A 27,860-nucleotide genomic window follows, 5' to 3' on the forward strand; every position below is an offset into this window, starting at 1 on the left:
ATGTGAATCCCCATCGGTGGCTCCTCCAACAATCATATCGATGCACCCGACAGGAGCCTTATCTTGGTTGTCTTCTGGGGCATCACGCCGGTGGGGGCTTTCCTGGTTTCGTGGTCCAGGTTGCCGCGGGGGTGGTACGGGCCGTCTAGGAGACCGCTCGCGGGGATGAGACGTCCGAGGAGAAGGTGGCCGCGTTTCTCGGCGTGGCTGACGGGGCGACGTTCGTTGTGTTCGGGGCGCGGTTGTCACCAGCACCTGCCGCTCAGCCTCTCGCCGCAACTCACGAGCGTACTGGTAACACTCACTGAGATCATGGCCTTGAGCATTGTGAAAAGTGCAGAACCGAGGTAACCATCGGCGATTCCTTCCGGCCTGTCCCAGGTGATTAGTCACAACATGGATGGCCCGGGTACTAGGCCCTCCCGGCGCAGCGGGCCGGTCGATATCGGGTTTCCTTTGCAGTCGCGGAGGCGGTCGCGGTTCCGCTCGGGGAACAGCCGGCGGGTTCCGGCTAGGACCATATGCCTGAGGGGAATCCTTTTCCTTGCTGCGGGAGGATTGAGCTTCCTCCACATGAATGTATTTAACCGCCCGGCTCTGGAGGGCGTCGTAGTTGGCAGGTGGTTTCTTGATCAGGGACCGGAAAAAATCTCGACAGTTGATTGCGCACACTGAGGTCCAGGATTATGCCGTCGACTATCAACCACCACAGCTGCCGTCACCGCTAGAGCAGCATTGGTATCAGATGCCTCAGTTGATGACGGTGCCGCCGCATCATGAGCAGTCAGACGATTTTCTGTACCCTACAGTCGCTGCCTATCCATCGATGCCTCAGGCAGAGCCGTTTTCACATATGCCTCAGTCGACGTCGGAGTTGCTTCCGATTCCTTCGTCGCCGCCACAGAATGATCCGACGCACACCGAGTTCCAGGATTATGCCATCACGCTCGAGAAGGACGTCTCCTGTGATATCCCTTCGACGATGCCGCAGCAGGATGAGATGACGGACACCGAAATCCAAGATTTTGCCACCATGCTCGAGGATCTCATCGAGCATCAATGACACAAGAATTGCTGAAGACAGATGAACATTTTCTTATTGTTTGTTCGTTTATTATTATTGGAACTCAAGATGAACATTATTTTTTACATGAGATACATTTGTTAGAGCCTTTTTGAACCAATTTAACCTACCAACTCAAATGATTTGAGTTAGTTCTGTATTTTTTTTATTCATTTGCGGTCATAAAAATAATAAACAAGTTAATTTATTTAATTACCTTGAAATAAATTCAAACAATGTGGTCCCACCTCCTTAAAAATGAACTAACCCAATGTCATATAACCAATGGCATATTAACAACGCCTCAATGTGTTAATTTACCCATAAACTCACCTACTTATTAATTAATCACCCTTTCTAATCCTCTAACTAACCAGACAGCAAGAAAGATGCTTTGCTCCTTTTCTCGTTGGATGAGGATTTGTAGTGAATTTCGTTTAGAAGATATGAAGAAGAGGAAGAGAGAATGAATTCGTTTACAGAACAGAGTGAGCACTTGGAGTGAAAAAAACCTCAAGAGGTCACAAGTTTGAATCGTGAAAAAAACCTCTCTTGTAAACCTCTAGAGGTCACAAGTTTGAATCGTGAAAAAAACCTCTTAGATAATAAAATAATATTGTATATAATAAATCCTTTATTAGAATAAGAATTTCGCACACCAAATTATTTTTTTTATCATCATCAACTATTATCATTTTGAAAAGCTTCCTCTTCCTCTTTATATGAATCAAAATGGAAAGGATCACAAAATTGATAATATTTTCCCTCGTATTTGACTAGCTACTCAAACATGTTTCAAAGTCAAAAGAGAACAGAATGTGCCATTTGAAAAAGGCATATTCCATATCTGTTACAGTATCTAAATACCTGGGTGAGAGATTTCCAGACATTGTTAGCTGAACCAACATATATGTCTTCGCCATCAGATATCCAGACTTTTGCATGGACAATGCCTGATCCCCACCAATCACCAAGCAGTAATGTCACATTCTTCACATTGGGCCTTCCTGCAGCAAGATCAGCCGACTCTTGATCGAAATCTAGGGCAGATCCAGAATGCTGAAGGATCCTAAACGCCAACACAATATAGAATAAAATCAAATATTACTCTAAACCAAGAGGCATTTTTTAATTTAAAAGTACTACATTGTTTGTAGTCTACCAAGTGATCAACTGGTCATTATATAAGTTTATAAATCATGTTCAGATTGATATTCTAAGAACTCAATTCTTCTCCTTGTTAATCATGCATAATCACAAGTACATCAGCCTGGGGCGATTTCTGGTATTAGAGTTTCTCTAATGAAAGCAGGGAGGATTTAGAGAACTTCTATAAGGCGCAAAAATGGCATTTTTTCCTGAAGGGAAAGACACTATCTATGAGTAGGTAAATCGAGAAATCGTAGTTAACTACGAGAGAGTATTGCTGATTTCACAGGATTCGAATCTTTGTCCCCTTCTGTAACTCTACTGCATCATAATCAACTCAACTATGTCTCAAAAGCATCAGTACTGCACGATCACGTTCAGACTCTTCGTGGTGCCCACCAGACTTGGGCTTAGGTCTCCGAGATAACTTCTTCGAAAGAGGATAATACATCTTTCTCTAGAACTCTGTGCTGATCAATTTATTTAATTAAATCAATTACATTATTCCTATTATTCCAAACTAAATCAATTACGTTATTTTTCCCCATTTTTTATTGAATTAAAATAATAAATCGGTTTGATCACTACCCGTTTGATCGTGACCGTTCAACTATAATCGATCATGAACAAAATCGACGGCCAAGATTACTTGATCGGGCTTCCTCTTGCGTTATAATTCCCCGCGGACCATCTTATTCTCCTAACAGGCATTATTCTCCGCGGTCGTCGACGCACGCGAAGACTCCGATGGCCGGAATTGATCGCCGTCCTCCGTCTCTGGCCTCCACCGATTCCCCATCGACGATGAGGCATTCGTCATCCTCGGACGCATTGGCGGTAGCGAAGCCCAAGTGCGGCGTCCGGTTTCTTCTTCTTCTTCCGGGCCGTTTTCATGGCGGCTGCCCTAGGGATCTTCTTCGTCTTCGCCGGATTCGCCGCCGTCGTCTTGCTTTTAGTCGCAGTGGGAGCGGTTCGCGGCCACGAGCGCCGATCGATCGCAAGCGACGACGGCGGCGGCGGTCGAGCCCTTCGAGGCCTCTCGCTCGCCCAGTTGAGGAGGCTTCCAGGGTTCGAGTTTCCCGGCGTGGCCTCGCCCCGGCCCCGGACGACGCCCGATTGCGCCGTGTGTCTGGTGGAGTTCAAAAGAGGGGAGAGGTGCCGATCGCTTCCCTCCTGCGGGCACGTCTTCCACGCAGGTTGCGTCGATCAGTGGCTGGTTAGGTCTCCGGGGTGCCCGATCTGCCGCTCCATCGTCAGCGACATGGGGCCGGAGCCGGCGGAAACCCTGCCGGCGAATTAGGGTTTCCTCTTCCCTGTACAAAAAAAATTGTTCCTTTTGCTCATTCTAGTCTTTTCTTAACAATTTTCTTTGACAATTCAATTCTTTGCATGATTTTTAGGCTCAATCATCAATGCATCTGGTTGATTCAACCACATTTACTAGTACAAAATCTAAACTATTAGTTATGTTCTTGCAAACATCTTTCATCCCCAAAAACAGGCTTTAACAAAGAAAGGAATTTCTTCATTTATCTTTTATCTCCTATAAGATGTTCCAAACTTGTAAAATTTGATCCTGACTTTCTTTTCTTTCTTGGAAAACAAGATTAGAAGATTATGACAGTGGAAGTATAGCACTCATAAATTTGTCATCTCATATAGCATGTTGCTCTGGCTTTTTGAGTTCATATTAAAGAAAAACAAAACATAGATTGATTTTTAATCTTGAATTTTTTGAAGATTGTAACTTAGAGAGTTTCTAGACATTGATGTAGTTGATTGAACTAGCTTTATCCGTATACCCTCAGCTACTGTAGAACAATGAAATGGGATGTGGATTAATTAATTAACCAAACAAAACTGTTTAAATTTCTCTTGAATTCTTTTGTGAGTGGTATACTTGTATGTTAGAGCTTTGATTCAACCGAGATATCTTTAAAGATATCTGATATTGAAATTGCCATAAAATTTTCTGATCTGGTGGTTAGGAACTGAAGTATTACTCATCTTTTATTTATATATATGAATTTAGACATATAGACAGAGGTACTACTTTTTTTTTTCTTTTCCAACTTGTTTCTATTGATATTGTCTTGCATGGAACTTATTTGAGGATCAAGAAACTAATTGAAATTTCTATTGCATTTTTCTGCAATAGTAGTATATTAAACTGGAGCTTGATTCTACCAAGATATTCGTAGGATAATACTCCGATATGTAAGTTGTCATTTGAATTTGTTGGGGGCTTTAGTTTTACACTTCACCTTTATTTATTTACATATTTGTTAACATTGCTATTGATATACTCTTGCATAAAGCCATGAGGAATAGTTGTAAACATGACTTGATCATGAATATGATCGATATATAGTCGTAATAGAGAGTGTTATTATTTCTTGAAAGATCCTTGTTTTAGCTCTGATAGGAGACTTGAATGATGATCAATCTGTCTATTTAATTGTCTGCAGCGTTTTTCATCTTCCTATGGATTACATACTTCATTCGGGTCTTCGCGTGTCGCTCGCGTAATTGCGTAAATAACTAACAAGAGAGTCCTTTTGGAGAAACCAGAGCTTCGAGAAGTTGAACTTTTTGTTGTGCATTTGATGCCACATTGTTGCTACAAAACAGATGTGTCTATGTAGATCGATGTGTTTAGGATCATAAGTGTCTTTGATAAACTGGAACTGAGGTTAACTACTTGCTAAAATCAACTGTATTACATTGTACACTTTAGGATCCAAAATCAATATCTTTGAATAAGCATACGTAGCCCAAACTTTTTTTTTCTTAGTAGAATAGTAGTTCAAATCAGTCACATTCATTCATTAACCGATATCAGGTTTCGGAAATTACAAGAATTCATAAAACTAGCTAGATAACAATCTGGATGTCACAAACAAACTGGTAAAATACTGCTCCCGTTTAAGTTGTAGTGAAACCCTCAAGCATACGCCTACTCGGAGTCAGACGAATTGGCAGTTTCCGATTGGCGAACACTTCTCTTTGTTTTGCTGGACTTTGCTGGGTGAGAAGGCACCTCGCCATCGAAGACTATAACTTGAGACTTGGCTAATCTCTCTTCCAACTCTTCTGTACTGAAGCCATCAGTGCCCCCAAGCTCATCAAAACCTACCTGCAATGCACGAAGGAACACATAAAGACTCGCACAAAGTGAGTAATGATCCGGTCATTCGACAAAATTGAACCACTAACCACATAATCCTCGACTTTGGCATTCTTTACGAGAGCGAGGGTTGGTAACATGATTATCCTAAGCTTCTCAGTTAAGAAAGGGCTTTTCTCGGCTTGAACTTTAATAAAGCGTGTCTCTATGTGTTGCTTTGCAAGAATACTCAGGTGTTTATCCATCACCTGTAAGCATGATGCTGGAGTTATCAATTTCGAAAATCTAAAAGAACACCACTAGTTTGAACCAAAAATTCCATCTTATGGAGTATTTCAAGATCGGACCAAGAAGATGATGAAGATAGGAAACTTACATAATTTGGTCGTGACAAACCAAGCAAATATTCCGTTAAATGCAATTAAATAGTGATATAATTTGCAATATCCCTACATATCACTTTAGAGGGAAAGCTTTTCAAGAATTTATTAGCTACAAAAGAACTACAAAGAACAAAATCCTAAATGATATGATCCAGAGGAGAGGAAAAACTGTTTCTTCAAACCAACATCAAGTGAATGAGTAAATTACTAGATTAGAGAGAAGAAGCTGATGGGGATAGATCCACAAGAAGATCATGTGGGCAGAAGTCGAAGAAATAACAAAAAATGCCCAAGTAGCTGCAACACTTATCAAGTCAAAATTTTTGGACAGAAGTAACTCAAGTAACAGAACAAGTCAATGAATTCATGAAAAAGTGTGGTGCTATGTTTAGACGTCTTAGGAGCTGTAATAACGCATAAAGTAGTTCCATGAACGAACTCATTATAAAATTTCTGTGAAGTTTTCAAAGATCATGTGGTAAAAACATGGAAACAGAGACTCATGCTTTCACATTAAACGGTTATTCATTTTAACATGGTACCAGAGACTCAACCCATATACCTCTAAGTCTGATGGGGCATGAAGGGAGCATGTGAGGGTGCTCCTCGGTTCAATAACTTAACACAACCTCACTCAACTTGAAACACAATTAATAGAGCCAACCCAAAATTTACACGACATGATCCAAATATATAAAATGATGGCAAGCTTTTCATGTTATATAACTTGATAGTTTAGAAAGTTTAATTAGTAGACTATATAATTATTTTTAAACTAGTCAATTAGTTTTATATTATTTTATATATTTTTATATTGACACAAATGAGACAATCAACTTATGACAATTAACATCACACCACACAATTTGTCATCCCTACTTTAGTTGATCATTAGAGGTACCATGACTCATGAGTGTGCTTACATTAAGGCACAACCCATTTTCCAAGCAGGTTTTCTTCTTTTTGTTTCTATGTTTTTTTTTTGGCATGGATTTTGCTCTTCCCATTTTTTTGACATAGTTCTAAAGCAAGAGTTTCTATTTTACAATTTGCCTATCCATAATACATACCTTAACTAAGCTTAGTTAGTTCATGTGTTAGATTTGAGTCAACCAAATCCGGTCGTTAAGAGCATAAATGTATTGATTGACCTTTTTCCAATCGACTTGAGCAATTGGGATAGATGGTCAGTTGTTCATTTTAGAAATAGGATAACTCTCTAGTTTATATGATCGAAAAACAGATTGACATATTTAACAAGGGCATGCAATCTGCTTGTCATGAAACTAGTGCGAACTCGAATAATACTTACTTTATCATCTATATTAATATTACTAAATATGAAATCAGGGTAACATTTAGACTTGGGTAATACAAATAACATTTAGACTTGTTCATTATTCCATTAGGCTAAGCAGAACACATGTTCTGCTTCAGAGGAAAGTATTGCAAGCAAGATTGATATCATTCAATCTAGAAAAAAAAAACCATACAGATTTGAAGATCCACAAATGAAAAGGCAAGATTATGCCTATTTCAGTTTAATCAATTAATTTTCTTTAATTTTTTGTATGTTATGCAACCAACCGCTCCAAATGGCAATTTTGAGGAGGAAAAGAAGGAGAATACCTTGCAAGGCCAATTCTCGCGGTAGAAATGGCAGACGACGCGGTCACTTGCCTTGACGGCAGCGAAGAAGTCCTTCTCGGAGATCTCAGAGTACTCGCCGTGGCCGAGGGAGATCCAGCGGTTGCGTTTCTCCGCCATCTTCTTCATCTGCTGCAGCCTGCGCTCCCGCAGCGCCTCCAGATCGTCGAGGTCGAGGCGGTCGAGCGCCGTGATCTCCTCATCGATCTTGTCCTCGACGGCCTTGGCCACCGTCAGCAACTGCTGCTCGAGGATCTGCAAGCGCCCAAACCCAAGAAAGCGATGACGATCCTACCACAAGATAAACAATGCCAAAGAGAGATCTGGCGCCGAAGCGATCTTCTCACCTGCTTCCCTATCGACTCATTCATGATGCTGATTCAAATCCGAACCCTAATTCTTCCAGATCGGCGATCTTTCGCCGGGAGAAACACGTAGTTTTCCCCTTCGAATGAGATGCGAAGTGCGTTAAGCCGGCCGTCGTCGCTGCTTCCGGTTTCTTTTGTAAGCGCTTTTTAGGATCCTGATTTTGCTCGACTATAATATTTAATAATTAGTTAATTATTATTATCATCTATATATATATATATATATTTGATAAAGGGATTTTAAATCACTACAAAAAAAACTTTTAAAAAATAAATAAAATAAATCTCTTCGACTTTAAAATATGCATAAATTGTACTTCTATCTACTTTTCAAAATTATTGGGACAAAATCTGAATACTTGAATTATCCAAAAAGATAAACATTGGCATAAATACTATACTTCTATCATAAATCAAAATTCGAACAAAAATAAGTTTCTAATTGTCCACACATCCACTCACTGAACAAGACAACTTCTGATGTAATCTTATTCCTCTTCTTCAACAATAGAAGAACAAATCATGATTAACAGACAATATGACAAGAAATACCATGGCGACGCCGGTGGAGCTTGCTTCTGAGCCTCCATGGAGTTGTATGGAAACCCAGAGAGGCCCACCTCCAATCCTTTCCTTTGGTGGAATTGAAGTACCATGCAAATCTAGTTAAGGCGAGATGAATCTGCTTGTGTCTTGGTTAGGGGAATCCAGTAGTGTCTACTTTGGTTAGAACTCAAATCATGTTATTGATGCATTGGGAATTAAATCACTGGATGTTATTACTAAATTCCTCGGTGCTTCTTGTTATGTTAGCATCAGAGGTGGCCAACTTATTTAGCTTCTTGTGCTCACCTACAGATGCAGATAGCTCGTCACTGTTCTCAGAGGTCGTTGGAATAAGTGGTCCGTCCTTGCACTTGCCATTCCCATTTTCACCGAACGTGGAACTGGGAGAGATGGAGCCATTGGAATGATTCATGCTAGATCCATTGGAGCAGGGAGCCTCAGGTCTGAAGTCTGTTTCCGCAATCGTTGAACCACAAGCATGCCCAGTGGAACCATTGCACTTGGCTTCCTGTGGGTGGGCAAATTTCTTGGATCCTCTTAACCTGTTCTTCCCTGAATTTTTTGTATAAGATTTCTGCAAGAAGCCACGGGACATGAATGATATATCGTTAGAAGCAATTTTGATTTTGTCCATGGAACCTTGCTCTGATGCTACAGTTTGATGATATCCATTCGAGTGCCCATTTCCCTTGCTACCGCTCACTGCTAAATGATACCCAGGATTATGTTCGTCTGCTTCACTGGCAGTATTCATCTCTGAAGATTTTGCGTTGGGCTTTTCCAGTAAACCACAAGAAACCAGCGGCATATTGCAGGGAACATTTTTGCTCTTGCCCGCTGAATGTTGCTCCAAAAATTCAGTCTCAGGAAACCCATTTGAGTGTCCATTTTCCTTATTTTCCTTGTAGATATTAGTAACTGAATGCATTTGCTTTGGCTTGCCCTCTTCACTGGCCAAAGACTGCTCTCCTAAATATACTGTATTGATTTTCCCACTGGAATTGTTTTCCCAGCTTAATGACATAGCCTGATTCCCAATGTTATCATCGACAGAAGTTGCATCCACATTGTCAACTTCAATAGATGAATCCAAGGAATTGTAAGTTTGCAAAGGATGATCTGATTCAGCAAATGAACCGCATGAAGATCTAGAAACTACCGTTTCAGCCGTTATGGGAATATTTGAAGATGACTCAATGATCATAGCGTCGTTGTCTGGAGAAATAGATGATTCTCCAGTAGATTCACTGTCTTCTACAACATGACATCCTGCATCATATCTGGCATCTGGAATTTCACATGTATCAGCATCAGCTTCGGTGGAAGATGTATCAGGATGGTGATCCAATTGCATGGCCTCCGCACTTGATCTATCAGGCCTTGAAGGGAACAGATCAGGGCTGCTATCTTCAAGTCCATTTGCTATTGAATTCAAGACCATGGCTTTCACTTCAATTGCCTTGGTAGGTTCAACAGACAAGGGATTTGATCGGGAATCCTTGTCAGATCCGTTGCAAGAAGCATAGCTGGGGTCAACCACCATAGGATGTGTCTCGGGTAACTGTTTTGTTTTCTGAGGTTGTGCATGCTTAACAAATGGCTCCTTCCGTACAGTGGTCCTGGATTAATATTCACATCAGAAGAATTACTACAACTTGAGGAGCTTAAAAGGATCATAAAAGTGAGACTAATAGACAGATGGAGACCAGCCAAAGCCAAGTTAAAGCAGATAAAAAAGAGTTCTGTTCCTAAACGTGCACTCCCTAATTTCATATATATCTCATATTTAATGGTCACTAATATGTGCTGCGGCCATTAATCCACAGTAGTGACCTGGGATCAGATGCATGCATGATACATACACTAACTGGAAGCTCATTTTTGCAAATATGCATTAGAGTCAACAAGCTACGCAAAACAACCAGGATTTACAAATCACCTATTAAAAATATGATAATTTTCCTAAATATTAATCGAGTGAAATGAATAAACTTTTTACCTTCTGTATAAGAGCATATAAGCACCTTCAGCAAGTGCATCTTCCACTTCAACTTCTGTGACCTGCAATGAAATATTAATTGGACCAGAATTCAAGTTGCCCGCTATTAAAAAAGAATATATAATATATGCCAATTACCTTGCTGTCATCAATTCTGTACCATTTTCCTTGGTAATCTTTGGTATAACAAATATAATGGCCAAAAAATGAAGCATTGAGCATGTCCACGTGAACAACAACAGCATATAGTACATACAGATCCGTCCCATCACTACCGCCACTCATATAGGGAGTGAGATTTAAGTTCTCAGGAAAAGTGACCCTCTTGTTGAGTTTACCAAACCGACCACTCTGTAAAAATAAAGTTAAGCCCTCAGAAGATAACAATGAGAAGCACAAGGTCCAAAGATGGAACAATTTTGAAGCAGTGGTTCTAAGAGTTCTAGGTGTTGTAAGGTGTCAAGTTCATGTAAGGCGTAGTCACTTGACAACTTCAAGACTCCAAGCAAGATGCTTGTATTTGACAACTACAAAATACGTTCAGTTTATAACATTTATCATAATAGTAAAGTTCTTAGTATATAAAGGAGGTGAAAATACAAATACATGGTATATCAATTACTAGATCCATGCTATGGCTCTTTTCAGTACATTCGTTCTATTAGAAATAGTATACTTACAAAGGTTCAACTTCAGCTATGCATTTTAAAATACCATGATTAATTGTTAAAGAAGTGATGCAGCACAAGCCAATTGTGTTGCCAAAACACAAACTATAAGGGAACAAAAAGGAAAATTTTATTAAAGTGAAATATAAATCAAGAAAATGGATCCTAGTCCTTTTCATAGATCAGAATTATGATCAGGTCTTTCTAAAAACACTATTGGGTTATCCCATACCCTAACAAATATAAATAACTCTATTGAAAATTCTATAACCCAAAAGAAACTATAAGACTAATTAAAATCCTAATTATGTTATGGAGAAATAAAAAAAATTGCAATACTAAATCAACCATCCATAGCGCATAATCAAAATTTTATTCTATGATGTCAGGGTTCAAAATAATTAATTTTGACTGTAAAACTATGAAAAGAGCATTGGAGAAAATAAAGAACCAGAGAGATTGTAGTTCGACTGGAAACACAAGTGTACTGTCAAGGAAAGATAGGCCAGAAAAAAAGTAACAAAGGAAGAGAGGAAACATGAGAGATCTGTAATAAAAAAGATAAGAGAGGCAGAGAGTAGCATACAAGGGAGAAGGCAAGCAACCAAAGATGATATATGAGTAAGAATAGTTGATAGGAAGATAAGAAAGTATAAGTGCAAAAGGGGAGAAAAATGGCCATTCTGCTGCCCAACCACCATCATAAGATGTTGCTGCCAACTCCTAGATAAGGTTCGTCATAGAAAGCAAAACTCTTGCTGAATTTTTGTGCTTAGATGCTTGTTTGCTAGATAAGCCTTATCCCCTAGATAAGCCCCAGAATATTTTGCATTAAAGTAACACAACTTTATAGTTCAAGAAAATAAATTTCGCATAAAATACATATCTTATATCCCTTTGCTGCAGAAACAGCCCTGATAGTCAATTAAAGATCATATCTAAGCTTTTATTCAAAAGGTAATCACCTAACCAAGTGTAATAGGTTGACGCTAAGGCGTTTGCCTAGGCATAGCCATTTTTTGGGATTTAAGATGCTTAAAAAATGCTTCACAATTTATGAGCATAGGTGTCAGCCCCAGCAACTCCAAGAAACACTGCTTTACATGTTAATAATGCCAAAGAAATCTGACCTGGAATCTCTTCAGAGCAATAGTAAGGATATTTGGAGGTTGATGAACTGTAAGACGTTTCCATGCCTTAACATAATCATTGCATCTGTATACAAACACCAAAAACAATCACTTAATTGTTTACAAGAAAGACAAGGTTTTAAATGTCACATGCAAACAGTAGCAAGGTGTCACATAATGCAAATGTGATATGTGGAGGGCCATAAGCCATCCATAAAATATGTCGGATTATATGTAAGGTAAATATTTCAAATTTATTAAACTATCCATCAATTTTAAAAACTAAAAATCACTTATCAACTTATCAAATTGATCATCCTAACCAATCCATTTTTTTTGTGTGCGCGCACACATAGGTTGTAAAGCTATGAATTCACATAAGAGACATAAATAGTGAGGCATATAATCCATATAAAAGATTATTCCACTAATAGACTATGACTCATTTATTAAACTAGTTGTGTTTATTTAATCGAAACAGGTTTTTATCAAATCAATAGTAATTTAGACAAGACTTTGCTTATCTAATTAGATTGATTTAGTCTGCAAAATTGTTATGTAGCCCTCATAAGCAGCAACCAGCCTTGTTTCAGTGTATTTTGAGTAACTAAAGGGCAGTCCGATGTACGAAGCTCCCGTCAATACAAGATCCCAGGAAGGGACCGACCACATTAGATCTATTGTATGTAGTCTTACCTTGTATTGCAAAAGGTTGTTTCCGTGATTTGAATCCGTAACCACAAGGTCACACGACAACAACTTTACCGTTGTGTCAAAGCTCTCCTTATGTAGTTTGACTAACTAATTTGCCAAATTGCATATGGAATTGGGAATTCAGTCCATTTTACAAAACAACACACCAACTTTTCCTATATATTATTGTGGTCCTTAGATTCTCTGAATGATTATTTTGCTATTGTTGAATATATCCTGCAATCAGAAATCTAGTGCTTTTGATAGGTTTGAGAGAGAAGATACTTAAATGCAATCCACTGCTACTGCAAATAAGTTCAAGTCATTATCCGTAAATAATAAATTCTCCTAAAACCGTCAAATAGTAAATAATTAAAATCTAAACCTTAGAGAAGGAACACTACATATACACCCAACTTCATCCAAGACGACATAGCTACACAATGCAATATCAGTGCCTTATTAAACCAGAAATCATACATGTAATAATTAATAGCAATTAACAGAAAGGTAATCTAAATTAATAATGTTCAGATGTAATCCCATTAAGAAATATGACTTGAGCAACTGAATTTTTCCATCTGTAATAAAGTGATGTACTATAAAATGGACCATATGGACTTCCCTAGAATAAATTGCTAAGCGTCTTTGATATAAAAAAACTAATAGATGGCAGTAATAAAGAGAACAAAGTCATAAGTGCTTACCCATCGCACTTATACTTGTTATCCCCATCAAGCCACTCCTTCATAGTGAATTGATCCAAGCACTCCTCCAAAGATTCAGCATCCCCATGGATTTCAACAGTCAAATCCATCATATTCTCATACCGATTGGAAATAGTATTACATTTTGTACAAGTTACCTAGATTAAATTATGTTCAGTGTATGAATGACATTCAAACAAGAATATAAGACATTTTGTAGGATAGCAAATTGGAAACTAGTAATATGATAGTAAAATCTGCATCAGCCCATGCATAAAGCAAAATGCATTAATTATATGCACATAGATCATGTGACAACAACAATAACCAAGTTTTATTCCACTATGTGGGGCCGGCTATATGGATCCTTCTACGCTATTGGACTCTATCCCTACTACATCATCATCTATACTTAAATAAATTTTATCTTATTTTATTGTTACTAACCAAGTCTTTTTTTGTCTTCCTCTTCCTCGTTTGATGTGTGTATTTGTCATAGTTTCATATTACCTAACTGAAGCATTTATTATTCGTCTAAGTATATGTCGTACCATCTTAAACGTGTCTTTCGAAGTTTTCCCTCAATAGATGCAACTCCGACTTTCTCTCTAATGCTCTCATATCTTATTCTGTCCATCCTCGTATGTCCATACATCCATTTTAACAACCTCATCTCTGCAACTCTCATCTTCTACTCATGTGCTCAAGTTATAGCCCAACATTCAGCGTCATATAACATAACAAGTCTAACCACTGTTTTGTAGAACTTCCTTTTAAGTTTTAGAGGTACTTTACGATCACGTAAAACACTCGATGCTCTCTTCCATTTCAACTATCCTGTTGTTTGTATTATATGAAAGATATCTTTCTCAATCCCTCCATCATCTTACAAAAATGATCCTAAATACTAAAGTTGTCAGTTCTAGACAACTCGTCATCTCCTATCTTAACAATTATCTCATTACATCTAATATTGCTAAACTTAAATTTCATATATTTTATCTTTACTCTACTAAGCCTAAAATCTTTCACTTCTAATGTTTCCCACCAAGATTCTAGTTTAGCATTTACTCATTCACATGTCTCATCTACCAAAACAATATCATTTGCAAACAATATGGACCACGGTACTGTCTTAAATGTGTCTAGTTAGTTCGTTCATGATTAATGTAAAAAGATAATGGCTTAAAGCTGATCTTTGATATAACCTTATCTTTATTGGAAATGCTTCAGTTAATCCACCTGAATTCTTCACTTTGGATATTACATTCTCATACATATCCTTAATTAGTTTAATATATGACACACTAACATCTCTCTTTTTTAGAATTCTTCATATAATTTATCTTGAGACTCTATTATAAATTTTTTCTAAGTCAATGCATATCATGTGTAGATTTTGCTTTTGCTCCCGATACTTTTCAATTAGTTGCCTGAGAAGATGTATAACTTCTATTGTTGACCTTCTAGGTATGAACCCAAATTGATTTTCGATCACTGTGATTTCCTTAATCTTTTTTCTATTACTCTTTCCTAAAGTTTCATAGTATGATTCATTAATTTAAGACCCCTATAGTTTGCACAATTTTATACGTCTCCCTTATAGAGTACTTACCCTCTATTAATCAGATTTTTTTTCGTTTTCAATATCATGTTAAATAATTTTGTAAGTCATTCAATACCTTGTTTCCCTAGGTACTTCCATACTTCTATCAGAATATCATCTGGTCCAATGACTTTTCCATTTTGCATCACATTTAAAGCTTGTTCTACTTCTAATGTTTGAATTTTACGATAAAAATTTAAATTTCTATAATCATTTGACCTACTTAAATTACCTAAGTTAAGTTGGTCACCAAAACCTTTATTTAAAAAATGATGAAAATATACCTTCCACCGCTCTTTTATTTCTCCATCATTTACTAGTATCCTATTGCGTTTATCTTTAATACATTATATTTGAATAAGATCTTTTATCTCTCTCTCTCTCTCTCTTACTTTAGTTATTCTATAAATGTCTCTTTCACTTTCTTTTGTATCCAATTATTGATATAACCCTTTAAAAGTTTCATTCATAACTTTATTCACTACTTTCTTAGTCTCTTTCTTGACTCTTGTATATTTTTTAAATTTTCCTCGGTCTTACGAATATATAATTCCTTATAGGCTGTTCGTTTTTCTTTCACTTTCTCTTGTACTTTCTCATTCCACGATCAAAATTCCTTACTTGGTGGTACATGCCCCTTTGACTCACCGAGTACACTCTTGGCTACTATTTTCAACTTTGATATTATCTTATCTCATGTTGTATTAGAGTCACCATATATTTCGCCTAATACTTATACTCCTACCTTCTCCTTAAATATGTGTTGTTTCCCATCCTTTAACTTTCACCATTTAATTTTAGGAATCGTGTATAGTTTTCTTCTATTGATACTATGCTTGAGGCATATATCCAACACTACTAACCTATGTTGGGTAGTTAAGTTTTCTCCAAGAATGACCTTACAATCTTTACAAATCTATCTATCCCTCTTCCTAACCATAAGAAAGTCAATTTGTGATTTATCATTCCCACTTTTGAACGTGACCAAGTATTCTTCTCTTTTCTTAAAAAACGTATTAGACAGTATAAGATCATATGCTATCACGAAATCCAATATAGTTTTTCCTTCTTCATTTCTTGTTCCAAACTCATAACCCCCATGCACCCTCTCATATTTTTCATTTTTCACTCCGATATGCTATTTAGATCGTCTCCTATTAAAATCATTTCATTTGGCAGAATATTTTGTAATACTTCCTCTAGATCGTCCCAAAATCTTGATTTGGTATCTTCATCTAATCCTGCTTGAGATGCATATATGCTAATTACGTTCATAGTTTCTTTCTCCACTACTATCTTAAGAGCTATAATTCTATCCCCCTTTCTAACTACTCCTACAACTTCATCCTTTAACGAACTATTTACAACAATACACACTCGATTTGTTGTTTTACTCTTTCTTATGTACCATAACTTAAAACCTAAGTTCTCTATCATTTTTGCCTTCTCGCCTACTCATTTTGTCTCTTGTACACACAAAATATTAATTCTTCTCCTAATCTTCGTATTTACTACCTCCATTGCTTTATCAGTGAGGATTCCTATGTTCCATATTCTAAATCTTAGACTATTATTTTACTATAATATTTAATTTTATCCAATGTATGGTGAAAGAACCTTTGTCTATTTAACACTACATCCAAGTTCTCATGGAGATGTAGCGGCCCTTGCCGATATGTTACAGTCAGACCCTGCAACACGAGCTCTGACATATTTATCACTACATCCGAGTTTTGGAAATATAGCGGTCCTTGTCAAGATGTTATAGTCGGACCCTACAATGCGTTCCTTCCGGAGAACAACCTAACATTAGCACAATAGTTTAATGGATCTATTCATTGAACATACCTTAGTTTGACATTGGCTGGCAACCTAACGCAACCCTCCTCCTTTCTCCGGACTTGGGACCGACCATGACGAATTTAATTGGTCACATAGATCATGTGAAAATCATATAAAATATCTTGTTGTACGTATATATTGCCTAATGTCAAACATGTAAAATGCTGTAACAAATAAGCATCAGGGTGGGCAACACAACAATCTATATGTTTCTTTAGATACTAAGAAGCAACTCAAGATGTAGTAATACATACATGGTCACTCAAGATAACTAAAATGTACAAATATTCAGAGATGAGCCATCAAAGAGATAATAATCTGCACTACTTTAGTCAGCTTATGTTGCCCTTTCTTTTTAGAGTGATTATCTTTGAAATGCTTCGACATAAAAACAAGACTCATGAGATTGCAGATAATGATAAAACAGACCCTGACACTAAATTATAAGATCATCAAACACCACAAGACTTCAGCCTCCAAAACAATTGTTTATGCAATGGATAATCTGGTAATGTCAATAGAATTATTTTCAAGAATATATTGTAATTTTAATTAACAAGCTTTCAAAAGTTCAAATTACTTTCCCAAGCATATTCCAGAAATAACAAATACCAGATTGAATGCAACCTGTGATTGAAGATAGCCACCAAAGATATAATGAATAAGGGTGGTTTCTTGGGTGCTCGGATCAAGCGTCTTTTCACCTCCAAATTCATCAAGGCATACAGATTGCATTGTGTCAATTGCAAACCTATAAGTAGAATGATAAACTAAAGATGGCTTACAATGATGCATATAAAAACGATATGAAAATCATGGATTTATCTTTAAATAATGAACCAAGGTAAGACCTCATAAATTCATGAGCATCCTCCTGTCTCCCATAACCAAGGTTGCCACCAATGTTTGGCAAACGAGAAAGAATATTTAGCGGTGAAAAGGGGTTTGAACTTTCACTAGCTCTTTTGATGTGTAATTGAAGCTCACATAGAAAGCACCAATCGTTATGTTTTCTAACACCTAATAGAAATCCAAGGTGAATGCTTTAGTTTGGGTATGAATGAAGGCAGTTAAAAAGGCTGCTGGGAGTCTGCCACTTACATTCTCTAATGTGATCTCTCTGTAATAAATAGGCAATAAGTGGACGAGTGCATGCCAAACACTGTAGAACCACATTAGCAAAGCAACTGCCGAGAAACCAAACAAACTATGGTTACTAAATGGTCCTAATTGCCTCATAACAAAAAGTGGGAACACAGACACAGAAAAAGAACATGAGATATTACTGACCTGTTCCCACAATTCAAGAGCCCACAAGGTGGAAATCCTGGGTTCTCCCAGTTAAAAAGCCTCACAAATTCATCATAGGGGAAAAGAATCTGAAAATAAAGACGGAAGAAGACCATTGTTAATTCAAAATGAATAACCCTGATGATGAAGAGAACCTAAAAGAAGGGTAGAAATAAATAAAAAGGGAATAATTAATACTGTTTTTGGTTTTTGTAGGATATTGTAGGTCCCACGAGCAGGGACTAATGATATAGAAGTCAGTCCAGATGGTTTCCTTCTTCTGCAAGAACCATTGCCTGATAAAACAATGTCAGTCTTATCTTCTATCTCCAATGGCTTCACTTTTTTGCATTCAAACATGTGAATAGTTTTCCAATGCTTTGTCTGGCATGGTACCGAACTGAAAGAAAACAAATGTGCTTTCCTTGAGAGTCAATTAAACTAACAATAACAACGATCTGTGTGTATTTCTGATGTTCAAAGTCAGTTACTTGTCTTATCCACCATCTAATCCTATGCAAGGATGCATTGCTAGCAAGATAGGTAAACTACAACTTAAAAAAAATCAACAAGAAAAGGAAGATACACATTACGGTTGGTTTATTAGAAGAATAAAAAGGCCAATCATGTAAATGAAGGAAAAGCTGACAATGTTTTTGCAAATAAAAAAATATATTTAAGGAAGAGAAATTAATGAACAGATATTGCAAAATATCACAGGACAAGTACATAAGGAATAGGGATGAAAGCAAACTGGAGTCCTACCAGAGTTTTTAAAAACAGTGCATGAAAGCCCCATGAAAACAGTATGTCTAAGCTGCATTCTGATGAAATATTTTGATAGTGTTATCAATAATCAATCAATGCCTAAATGGTCAATGCATGTCATGCCAGGACGGTATATCTTTCTCTTAAAATAACAGTATTCTGGCTGAGACCCTAGCTAAATATCAAAATCTACGTGTCAATTGAGGACTAACATCACAAGGTAATGCTTTTTCATCATTTTAGCATAAAGTGCACTATCTAGAAAACCCACAGGGTTAGTGCAGGTCAGCAGGAAGTCAATATACCTAAGATAAACTAAATAACTGTGACAATAACCAAAAACAATATTTAGTCAGTCAAATTTCATTCTCCTAACTAATCACTAGATAAATTAAAAAGCTAGCTTGCTGTAATGTGCAATGGACAAGCACTCCAAATGTCATTTTCTCTCTCAGACCCCTCTCAAGAAACAAGCATGAAAGTTAACCAACCTCTAAACTTAAATAAAACCTCTGTTTTTCTGTGACTTGGCATGGAAGAACAGAAACCAGATATTTCATGACTGGAGGACAATGGTTCTGTGCTTAAAGATGGCGCAGCAGAGAAATTAAGCTTCAGTGAATCAAGTGACTAATATCAGCACAGCTAGATGAATGAAATAACTAATCAAATGGAAACTTATACTTACAACCAACTCATGTCAAAACCTGTTCATGAAATGGAACCCCACAGTTACAACTAACTCATGTTAAAACCTATAGTTGGTACGTCCAATTATAGAACAGCTTTCATCCAGTTAGATCGCCAAACAATTTAGAAGAGAAATGGGATCTATGAGATAATAAGCATGCTAATTGTTTGGATGCATTTTTGTAAACAGAATCTGGCGTGCTGTTAGACTCAAACAAAATGCCTGAGATTTACTAGAAAGCAGCAACTTACTTAGTTACATGCACATGACATTAGTTCTTCATAAATTTGAAGGAAAAAAACCTATTCATTGAAACAAATGAATCTGTATTCAGCTCTTGTTGGTTGAAATGAAATTTGCACTTGAGACAAAACTTGGACCATGACAACCTTGACCATCTTGAAATGCACCAAACAGAAACTCAGAAGGTACAACGAAGATTAATGCAAGAACCAAGTTTTAAGACTTTGCTTCATTTTCTTGAATAACCTATGCAAGTTCCAGTTTAATTTAAAGCAACAATTGTCAAATAGATGGTAATAATAATCAGAAATCTTTAAAAAAGGATTTAAAAGTAAAGGGCATCAAGACGGGGGCTGCCATCCTATAGTAGTATTACTCGATTTAGAATGGATTGAACTGTCCGACTAGCTGAACATTTCTCGAGATTCATAAAAGCCAAAACCTGGGTTACTTCTACGACTCGAGATCAATTTTTTTAGTTTTTTTTTAAAAAGTAAAGCAGACGCCTGCTACAGTTAGCCAGACCAAAAAGACGTTTCTGGGAGGAAAGAACAAAACTAACGTCCAAACGAACACGGAAAACAAACAGCAAACTACCTACCAATATTGCACCCTCTTGCACCTGGAGCATTTCTTGGTCCCCTGCTTCCCGCAGCAACTGCAATCGTCACTGCCTCCTCCTTCTCCTCGTCCGCTCCTCGACATCCCGACCTTAGGCTCGTAGCCGGAGGGCGAAGATCCGGCCTCGAAGCTGGCGTCGACGACGAAGTACCTGGACGCGGCCCGCTTGACGAGGAGGAGCGCCCCGGAGAGCGTCAGCAGCAGCGCGATCGCGAGTTGCAGCACCGACGATAGATCCAACGCGGGGAGCATCTACTTGCGCCCTAGGGTTTTCCCCGCCTGCACCTGATCAACAACGTCCTGCCGGTCGCCGCTCTGCTCCGATTGCGCCCAATCCCGCCGGTGTAAACCTCGACCCGCCTCGTTGTTTGAGAAATCCGATCGAGACGAAGAGGGCCGTCGGAATCGGAAGGCGGTGGATTTGGGGTTCTTCACTCGGCGTCGCCTTCGGGAGCAAGAAGGCTTCGGGAGCAACTGCAGAATTTAGTGAAAGGGCTGGATATTATATTATTATTATTATTAAATATTAGGAGTATTAAATTAAAAATACATGATCAAATAATAAAAAATAATTTAATTGATTTATTTCCTCTAATATACACTCATTTAAATTGACCATCGAACAAAAATAAAATAATAAAAATTATAATAATATTGAGATTTTAGATGAATTTGGAGTGTGAAAATGGGTTTAAAAAATTAAAAAGAATTCTCTTATTTTTAATATCAAGGGTGTTTTATTTAAAAACATTTTATATTTCAAAAATATATGTCATAGCAATTTTTATTAAAATTGAATAATATTTAATCATTTTTAATTAAATTAGTAATTTTAATTATTTCATAATTTTAAATATATAAGACTAATTTTAGTAAAAATTACTAGAATACAAATATTTTTGGATATAAAATGTTCTTTTTGATATTTTTATTACATACATAACCTTTTTGATATTTTTATTTATCTTTTAAATGTATATTATAAAGTTTAATATCCCATATATCTTGCTTTAAACATATAAACCTAAAGCTATACTTAGTTGATAATATTTAATTAAAATTGAATATTCAAAATGTCTTTATTATTTATGTACGTTTTAAAAGTTTAGTTTACATTCAAAAATTATCTAAAATATAGGGCAATTCACAATATCATTTATTCAACTTGAAAAACAACACCTAAGCAAATGCTCATGGTGTTAAAAAATAAGTATACTCTTTGATAAATATATAGTTTTAAAATAAAAGTTACAACTTAAATACCAAACCAACACAATTTGTTTTTTTTTAATAAGTAACTAATTAGTAATTACTCCAAATGAAAGGAAGATTTAATATGTGTTAATTTATTAGTAATTTAATGTATAATAAATTTAACCCTTCTCCCTAGTTTATAAATGTAACACCATGCTTGTTTATTAAGTAGTTAATGCAAGAATATTCCTCGAATATTCCACAATTTTTTTTATTCTTCTTAAGAATATGCTTGCCCAAAATCATATCTATTTGGGCCTCAGCCCAATCGGCCCATTTCGTCGCCACTGGACTCCTTCGCTATATCTTCCGCTCGTCCCTGCATCTCGTGCCCGTCTTCCTTCTCGCTCACGAAATCGACCATGAGGAGTAGTTGAGCCTGGAGAGCTGCTGCTGCGGCAGGGAGAGAGCGAAGTAGACCTACACCATGCCATTTGTATGGATCGCAAGGTGAATCACGCTTCATGGCCTCTCCAGATGCCGCTGTCGACCTCCTCCACTGCATTAATTGACCACGGGGAAAGCAGATCTACGCGTCAAATCTAGGGCGCTCGAGCTCCTGCTCTCCGACTGACGCAGAAGAATGGAGGTGCTTGCGATGGCTTCCGGGGCCCTCCGGCCGAGCATGGGACTGAAGCTGGGACCGGGAGGTGCTGGCTTGCGGCCGACCCTTTGGAGCCACTCGCTTCGTCGCTCCCGATCTGGGATCTCCACCCAATCAAAGATCAGGTTTTGATCTTATTCTCCTTTTCCCCTGCTTGTTATGGTGTTTTTTCTCGTTAAAATGATTTTACCTCCGTGATTGTAGATTTGGTGTCAGATTTTTTTGTACTTTCTGATCCAAAAATGTTCATCAGAAGTTTTCGTTTCCAGTTGCGAGATTGAGTTTTTTCCCCTTACACAGATTTATGGGTAAAAATGTATCATGAATGCGAAATCTTTGCTTTTTATCCCCGATTAACTAGATCAAAAAATTGAGATCCCGACTTCTGGTTAATCTAGGATTTTCTTACGGATGAATTGAGAACTTGTAGGCACATCAAGATGTTACTGATGTGTGATCGTTCCATATACCATGGCGTGTTTGTTCTTAACCCTTATTGTTGGATTGGAGCATATGCATACGGGCTACAAGAAGATGATACCAAAGGCGAAAAGGCCTTAATTTCTTGTAATAATTGCTTGTTCTTTGTGTGTGTGTGTGTGTCTTATTTTCTGCTGATGTCGTATTATGGGATATTGTCAGATGTCCATCCCAACGCACTCCTAGAGCTGCATACCCAACTGCTGTTGAGGTATTCAAGCACCTGATTGATGCATTTATCTGGAAATCCATTGTGATTTTTCCTGAATTCCATTGTGACAGGATGACAGTTCCAAAGAGACCGACAGAATTCCCACACCTAAAGTGATAATCGATCAAGACTCAAACCCAGATGCGACCATCGTCGAGATAGCCTTTGGCGATCGCCTTGGAGCACTACTTGACACTGTATACTTGAAATCTCTTGCTCCACCCGCTCCCGCTCTCCTCCCTTCATGTGTTTCTTAGCATGTTTCTTCTTTGTTGTTCCTAGAATAACAAACGTTTTTTTTTAGCTTTGATTTTTGTTTATAATTATATACTTTGTAGATGAACTCGCTGAGAAACCTAGGACTTCATGTCGTGAAGGCTGATGAATACTTGGATTCTACTGGGAAGCATCATAGATTCAGGGTAACTAACAGGTGAGCTCTCTCTATTTTTCTTATATATGCTTGTTTCATCTTTCAGCTAGTCTCTAATCACCACAATTTGCAGCTTCATGGATAAAGAAAGCTTTACTGTTGTTTGTCACTTTGCCAACAATATTTTTCCTGTCTGACCTTTGTGCATCAAATCATGCTAGACTGTAGTTAATGGACTTTTTCATAGGTCCACTGGCCGAAAGCTTGATGACCCGGAGTTGTTAGAAACAATTCGTCTGACAATTATTACCAATATGCTTCAATATCACCCGGTAATTCTGATAATTTTAGTTGATCATTTTTTGTTATTTCCATGCCCTTGAACTAGTTTGATGGAGTTCAGTAATTCCCTGTAGGAGTCTAGCAGTAAATTAGCCATGGGAGCAACCTTCGGAGTGGAGCCACCCGAGCAAAAGGTACTTAGCTCTTGTTTCATATCTGCTTGAATCTTTGGATATTAGGGTGCTTCTTTTATTCTTCTGTAGGAATATAACTTCTCTTCGAGAAAGAGCCTTTTATTCATTTGTGAACTTTTGTATACCTCATCAAATGTGTCTATGTTTAGCAAACAAAGAAACAAGTTTACTAATATAGCACACCTTGGGTTAACCAGATGTTTATTTTCAGGAAATGTTTCACCCTTCTGCCTCATTGTTGTTTCCTATTATGTACCCTAAGTATCATCATTCCATTTGTAACACCTTGCACCACTGGTGTTTGATGTATCAATTTGTTCAAAGAAGATATTCGACTATCTAATGAATTTCAGGTTCTCATCTTCGTTTGTGTTTCAGATTGACGTCGACGTTGCAACCCATATAGATATTTATGACGATGGACCTGACAAAAGGTATACATAAATAATGTTAAACTGATAGATCTAACTTCTTAATCTATCACTATCATATTTTTCATAAATGTACACATCTTTCAGCATATAGTGTACATATTTGGTCGTAAAAATTGAAATTACATTCAACTCTAGGACACACGAATATAGTACAGGCTGTTACCATATATAACAATGCTTTTCAGAACAGAGGTTTCTTCTCTAATAATTTTCTTATCTAATTGTTTTTCGATGAGAGTAAGAGGTAGTAGATGTAACCTAATGTTTCTCTAGGCTGCAAGTCTTTTCCACCCATACAAGAAAGGAAATTCATGAAAGAAAGAAAGAAAAAAAAAAAAAATGCTGTAGTGGAAGTAAATGCCGCAAGCATACCACTTATCCATATTCATCAACTTCTCTGCAGCTTGCTTGTGGTGGAGACAGCAGATCGTCCGGGTTTGCTGGTTGATCTTGTTAAAAGCATCAATGACATAAATATCACAGTCCAGTCAGGAGAGTTCGACACGGAGGTAAAATAAGTTGACACTATCCTATCTAGTTCTTAACATGTATCCATTATTCAAATTAGGTAACCCTATCTCCTCACAGGGATTGCTGGCTAAAGCAAAGTTCCATGTCAGCTATAGGAACAAAGCCATCATTAAGTCTTTGCAACAGGTAATCCCCATTGCTACACCTTGTTTGAAGTAATAATTTCTCTAGAATGATAAAAAGTAACAAACAAGAATTCGTACATGGAGTTTCCGTTCCATAATGCATTTTCATATCGTTTTCTTGATCATCTCTTTTAGATGAGTTTTAAAAGGTGTGTGTGACCTTGTAGGTTCTTTCTAATAGCTTGAGCTATTCCTTGAGGAGGCCAACGACTGAGGATGCAAGCTTTTAGTCGCTTTCCAGGACAACTTTAACATGGTATAAATAAGAGTATATGACTCAAAATCTCTCAGTGGAAAAAGCAAATGATGTGGTAATACTTTTATCTGTGATTCTATATGGAAGCTACATAATATTGAGAAATATTGATTGCATTTTAGTTATATCATGTTAATACACCTCGTCATCAAAAGGAAATATGTGCACTAAATGTTAAGAGCTTGTGTGGGTCAATCAGGCTGCATAGGCACCCAGATAGATCTGGCCGGCTGGCTGAGCTAGCTGGGTGGACCAATTTGGCGAACCGGTGAAGTTGGTTAGGTCAGTAGATCCTACAAGGATCTACCACCTCAATAAAGCCATAAAACCCTTCTACCACCTCAATCAAGGGGAGAGGTTTCTGATTATAATAGTGTATTTATACATCAGTTTGGTATACCTCCTTATGAACATAAGCATTCATTTATGGCTCTCTTATGATCTTATACTAGCAAGTATAGAGGAGCTCACGCTATATATATGCTTCTTCGATCTTTCACCGAAAGGCTTCAAGAACCTAGGAGTGATGATTCGAAATTTTAACCGGAATGTGGTCTACTACTATACCAAGATGAGAGCCTCCAAAATGATCTCTTGCGCGGCTTTGGCACGCTTGATGTTTCCAAATCAGACTTGGTTAAGATCTCCCACATAACTTGCACATCCCGGTATCCACACATTTGCACATCGTCGTAGAGTTTAAGTATCCCCCCACCTGCACAGAGTTTAAAATAGAAAATGGATGAACAGAACTAACTTATGTTAACCTAACTTCATTATTATACAAGAGGGCATGTGCTGAGTCATATTGTTCTTCTTGATGACAACAGGGTTTTGTCCAATCCAACCACATTAAGACAAATCCCATTGATGGAGTGCACTTGGATGAGAATATAGGTAACAAAATTGGATAATTCTTATTGGTTGAGTATCACTAACCTAGTTTAGTTGTCTTCAGAATCAGAATAGATGTCTTTTTTTTTTTTTTTATAGAAAAGGTATGAGAACTCTCAAATACTCACATTTAGAGATAAAAGATGGATTGAAGACCTTAACAATTCATTAACTCTTACCAACTGAGCTACCTGGCACCCTCTAGTCCCCTCAATATCATAATACTAAGCATCAGCATAATGGAATTTAAGTAAAAGAGATGCGGCCAAGAGCATCCATCCTTTTAATATCTAGATATCAAAGTTAGCTTTCTGAAAAGCTTACTTTGTCATGGACCAGGTGGTCCTTCTATAGGAAACGGATAAACTAAGAAGAGGTGAGGTACCATGAACCAATAGCTGTCCACACAGAAGGAACAACAAGTGCTCTTTTGCATCCTATGGTTTCTCGTGATGCTCTTCACTGCTAAAGGCACAAAAGATGGGTTTTTTGTTCACTTTAGGCTGTGTTTACCCCCACATAGAGGAGAGAGGAACAGAGAAGGGAGAAGAGAGGGAAAGGAATTATTGATTGAATTTTCATCCTTACCCTCATCCTATCGCCTATCGAACTGCCATCCGCGAATGAAGACAAAAGAGAGATTTGGGAAGGACATACTACTCATCTGTGAATTCGAAGTTGATATCCAAAATGAATTTATGGTGGTGTAAATGGGGAGAGAGCATCGAATTTATGGTATTGAGTTTTCCTTTTTTCTGGAGAAGTGGAGTATAATCGAGCCAAATCGTGTAGGCGGAATCTCGATTGGCATCCACTGAGGAAAGAGTGGATTGAATTCCTCCATGGGAGTGAACAAAATAGATTGAGGAGAAAACCATGTTCGACTTGAAAACTGGAATTTTAAGACAACACAAGAAGGCGGAGTAAGAAAACCCGGTAGAACCCTAATTCCTCCCCGACTCATAATTTTCGCGTTCGATTCAATAATCGAAGCGAACACTATACGGAATCATCACTTTTCCTCTCCTAACCTCACTAATCTTCTTTTCGCTCCAGAAACAGAAAGGTTTCGGAGATAGAGAGAGAGGCGATGGTTACCGTGCTTCCGCGACTTGATGACGCGAGAGGAGACGGCGAGCCACGCTCGCTTGACGGGGAACACCACCTTCCTCTGCCACCAAGACATGATCGCGTCGCTAACTCTCCGCCGCCGGCGCGCCTCCCTGCTCCGCCGCTTCCGAAAGGGGTCAACCGAAGCTGGTCCTCCACGCTCCCTCTCTCTCCCACTCTACTCCTTTTAAACCGCGGCCTCGATTCCCGAGGCGTAAAAATAACAGAGAAACCGTTTCCCCAGACGTTTCCTTAATTCTCAGGCTACTGCCACGCGGAAGTCCATTTCGTGTAGCTGCATCGCCTCTTGCTTCCACAACACCATCCATCGCTTAGATCTCCTCATCTGTCAGGGGCCCACATTCTAACCCAATGGCATGCATCATCTCCGTGTACGTTGTCTCGGAGTAGGGGGACCAACGAAACGCCTTCGCCGCCCAAATTGAAATTTAATATTTTTTTTCAATAAGGTGGACCAATAGAATGCCGACACGTTTGGAATAAACCCGGGGCCGCCAAGATCATTCAACGTGTCGGGACGTCATTGCTT

At 37.9% G+C, this 27,860-nt stretch overlaps 3 protein-coding genes and 2 pseudogenes across 3 annotated transcripts; 2 read left to right on the plus strand and 3 right to left on the minus strand.

The window, feature by feature from the left end:
* Positions 1–2,930: 2,930 nt before the first annotated feature.
* Positions 2,931–4,938, plus strand: LOC141820900 (E3 ubiquitin-protein ligase Os04g0590900-like; annotated as a pseudogene).
* Positions 4,939–5,014: 76 nt separating this feature from the next.
* On the minus strand, positions 5,015–7,863 carry LOC141820899 (thioredoxin domain-containing protein 9 homolog). Its single transcript, XM_074708259.1, has 4 exons — positions 7,717–7,863; positions 7,352–7,624; positions 5,429–5,587; positions 5,015–5,348 (listed from the first exon to the last, which is right to left on the minus strand). Exons 1-4 carry the CDS (start codon positions 7,738–7,740, stop codon positions 5,169–5,171), a joined length of 636 nt encoding a protein of 211 aa, XP_074564360.1. The 5' UTR covers positions 7,741–7,863; the 3' UTR covers positions 5,015–5,168.
* Positions 7,864–8,373: 510 nt separating this feature from the next.
* On the minus strand, positions 8,374–20,896 carry LOC141820902 (uncharacterized). The gene is made up of 11 exons (XM_074708261.1): positions 20,543–20,896; positions 18,438–18,639; positions 18,240–18,328; positions 18,051–18,136; positions 17,801–17,969; positions 17,577–17,700; positions 13,502–13,659; positions 12,102–12,186; positions 10,442–10,654; positions 10,304–10,365; positions 8,374–9,923 (listed from the first exon to the last, which is right to left on the minus strand). Exons 1-11 carry the CDS (start codon positions 20,812–20,814, stop codon positions 8,504–8,506), a joined length of 2,880 nt encoding a protein of 959 aa, XP_074564362.1. The 5' UTR covers positions 20,815–20,896; the 3' UTR covers positions 8,374–8,503.
* Positions 20,897–22,162: 1,266 nt separating this feature from the next.
* LOC141820859 (ACT domain-containing protein DS12, chloroplastic-like) lies at positions 22,163–25,431 on the plus strand. Its single transcript, XM_074708217.1, has 10 exons — positions 22,163–22,545; positions 23,063–23,111; positions 23,183–23,308; positions 23,450–23,544; positions 23,732–23,816; positions 23,901–23,960; positions 24,339–24,394; positions 24,798–24,903; positions 24,983–25,051; positions 25,218–25,431. Exons 1-10 carry the CDS (start codon positions 22,400–22,402, stop codon positions 25,278–25,280), a joined length of 855 nt encoding a protein of 284 aa, XP_074564318.1. The 5' UTR covers positions 22,163–22,399; the 3' UTR covers positions 25,281–25,431.
* Positions 25,432–25,516: 85 nt separating this feature from the next.
* LOC141820860 (uncharacterized) lies at positions 25,517–27,639 on the minus strand (annotated as a pseudogene).
* Positions 27,640–27,860: the final 221 nt, after the last annotated feature.

The sequence above is a fragment of the Curcuma longa genome, unplaced genomic scaffold (genome assembly GCF_044706935.1).
Source record: "Curcuma longa cultivar G26 ecotype Majalengka, Jawa Barat unplaced genomic scaffold, ITB_CL_G26_1.1 utg8573_np1212_1322966_RagTag, whole genome shotgun sequence".
NCBI classification, from domain to species: Eukaryota; Viridiplantae; Streptophyta; class Magnoliopsida; order Zingiberales; family Zingiberaceae; genus Curcuma; species Curcuma longa.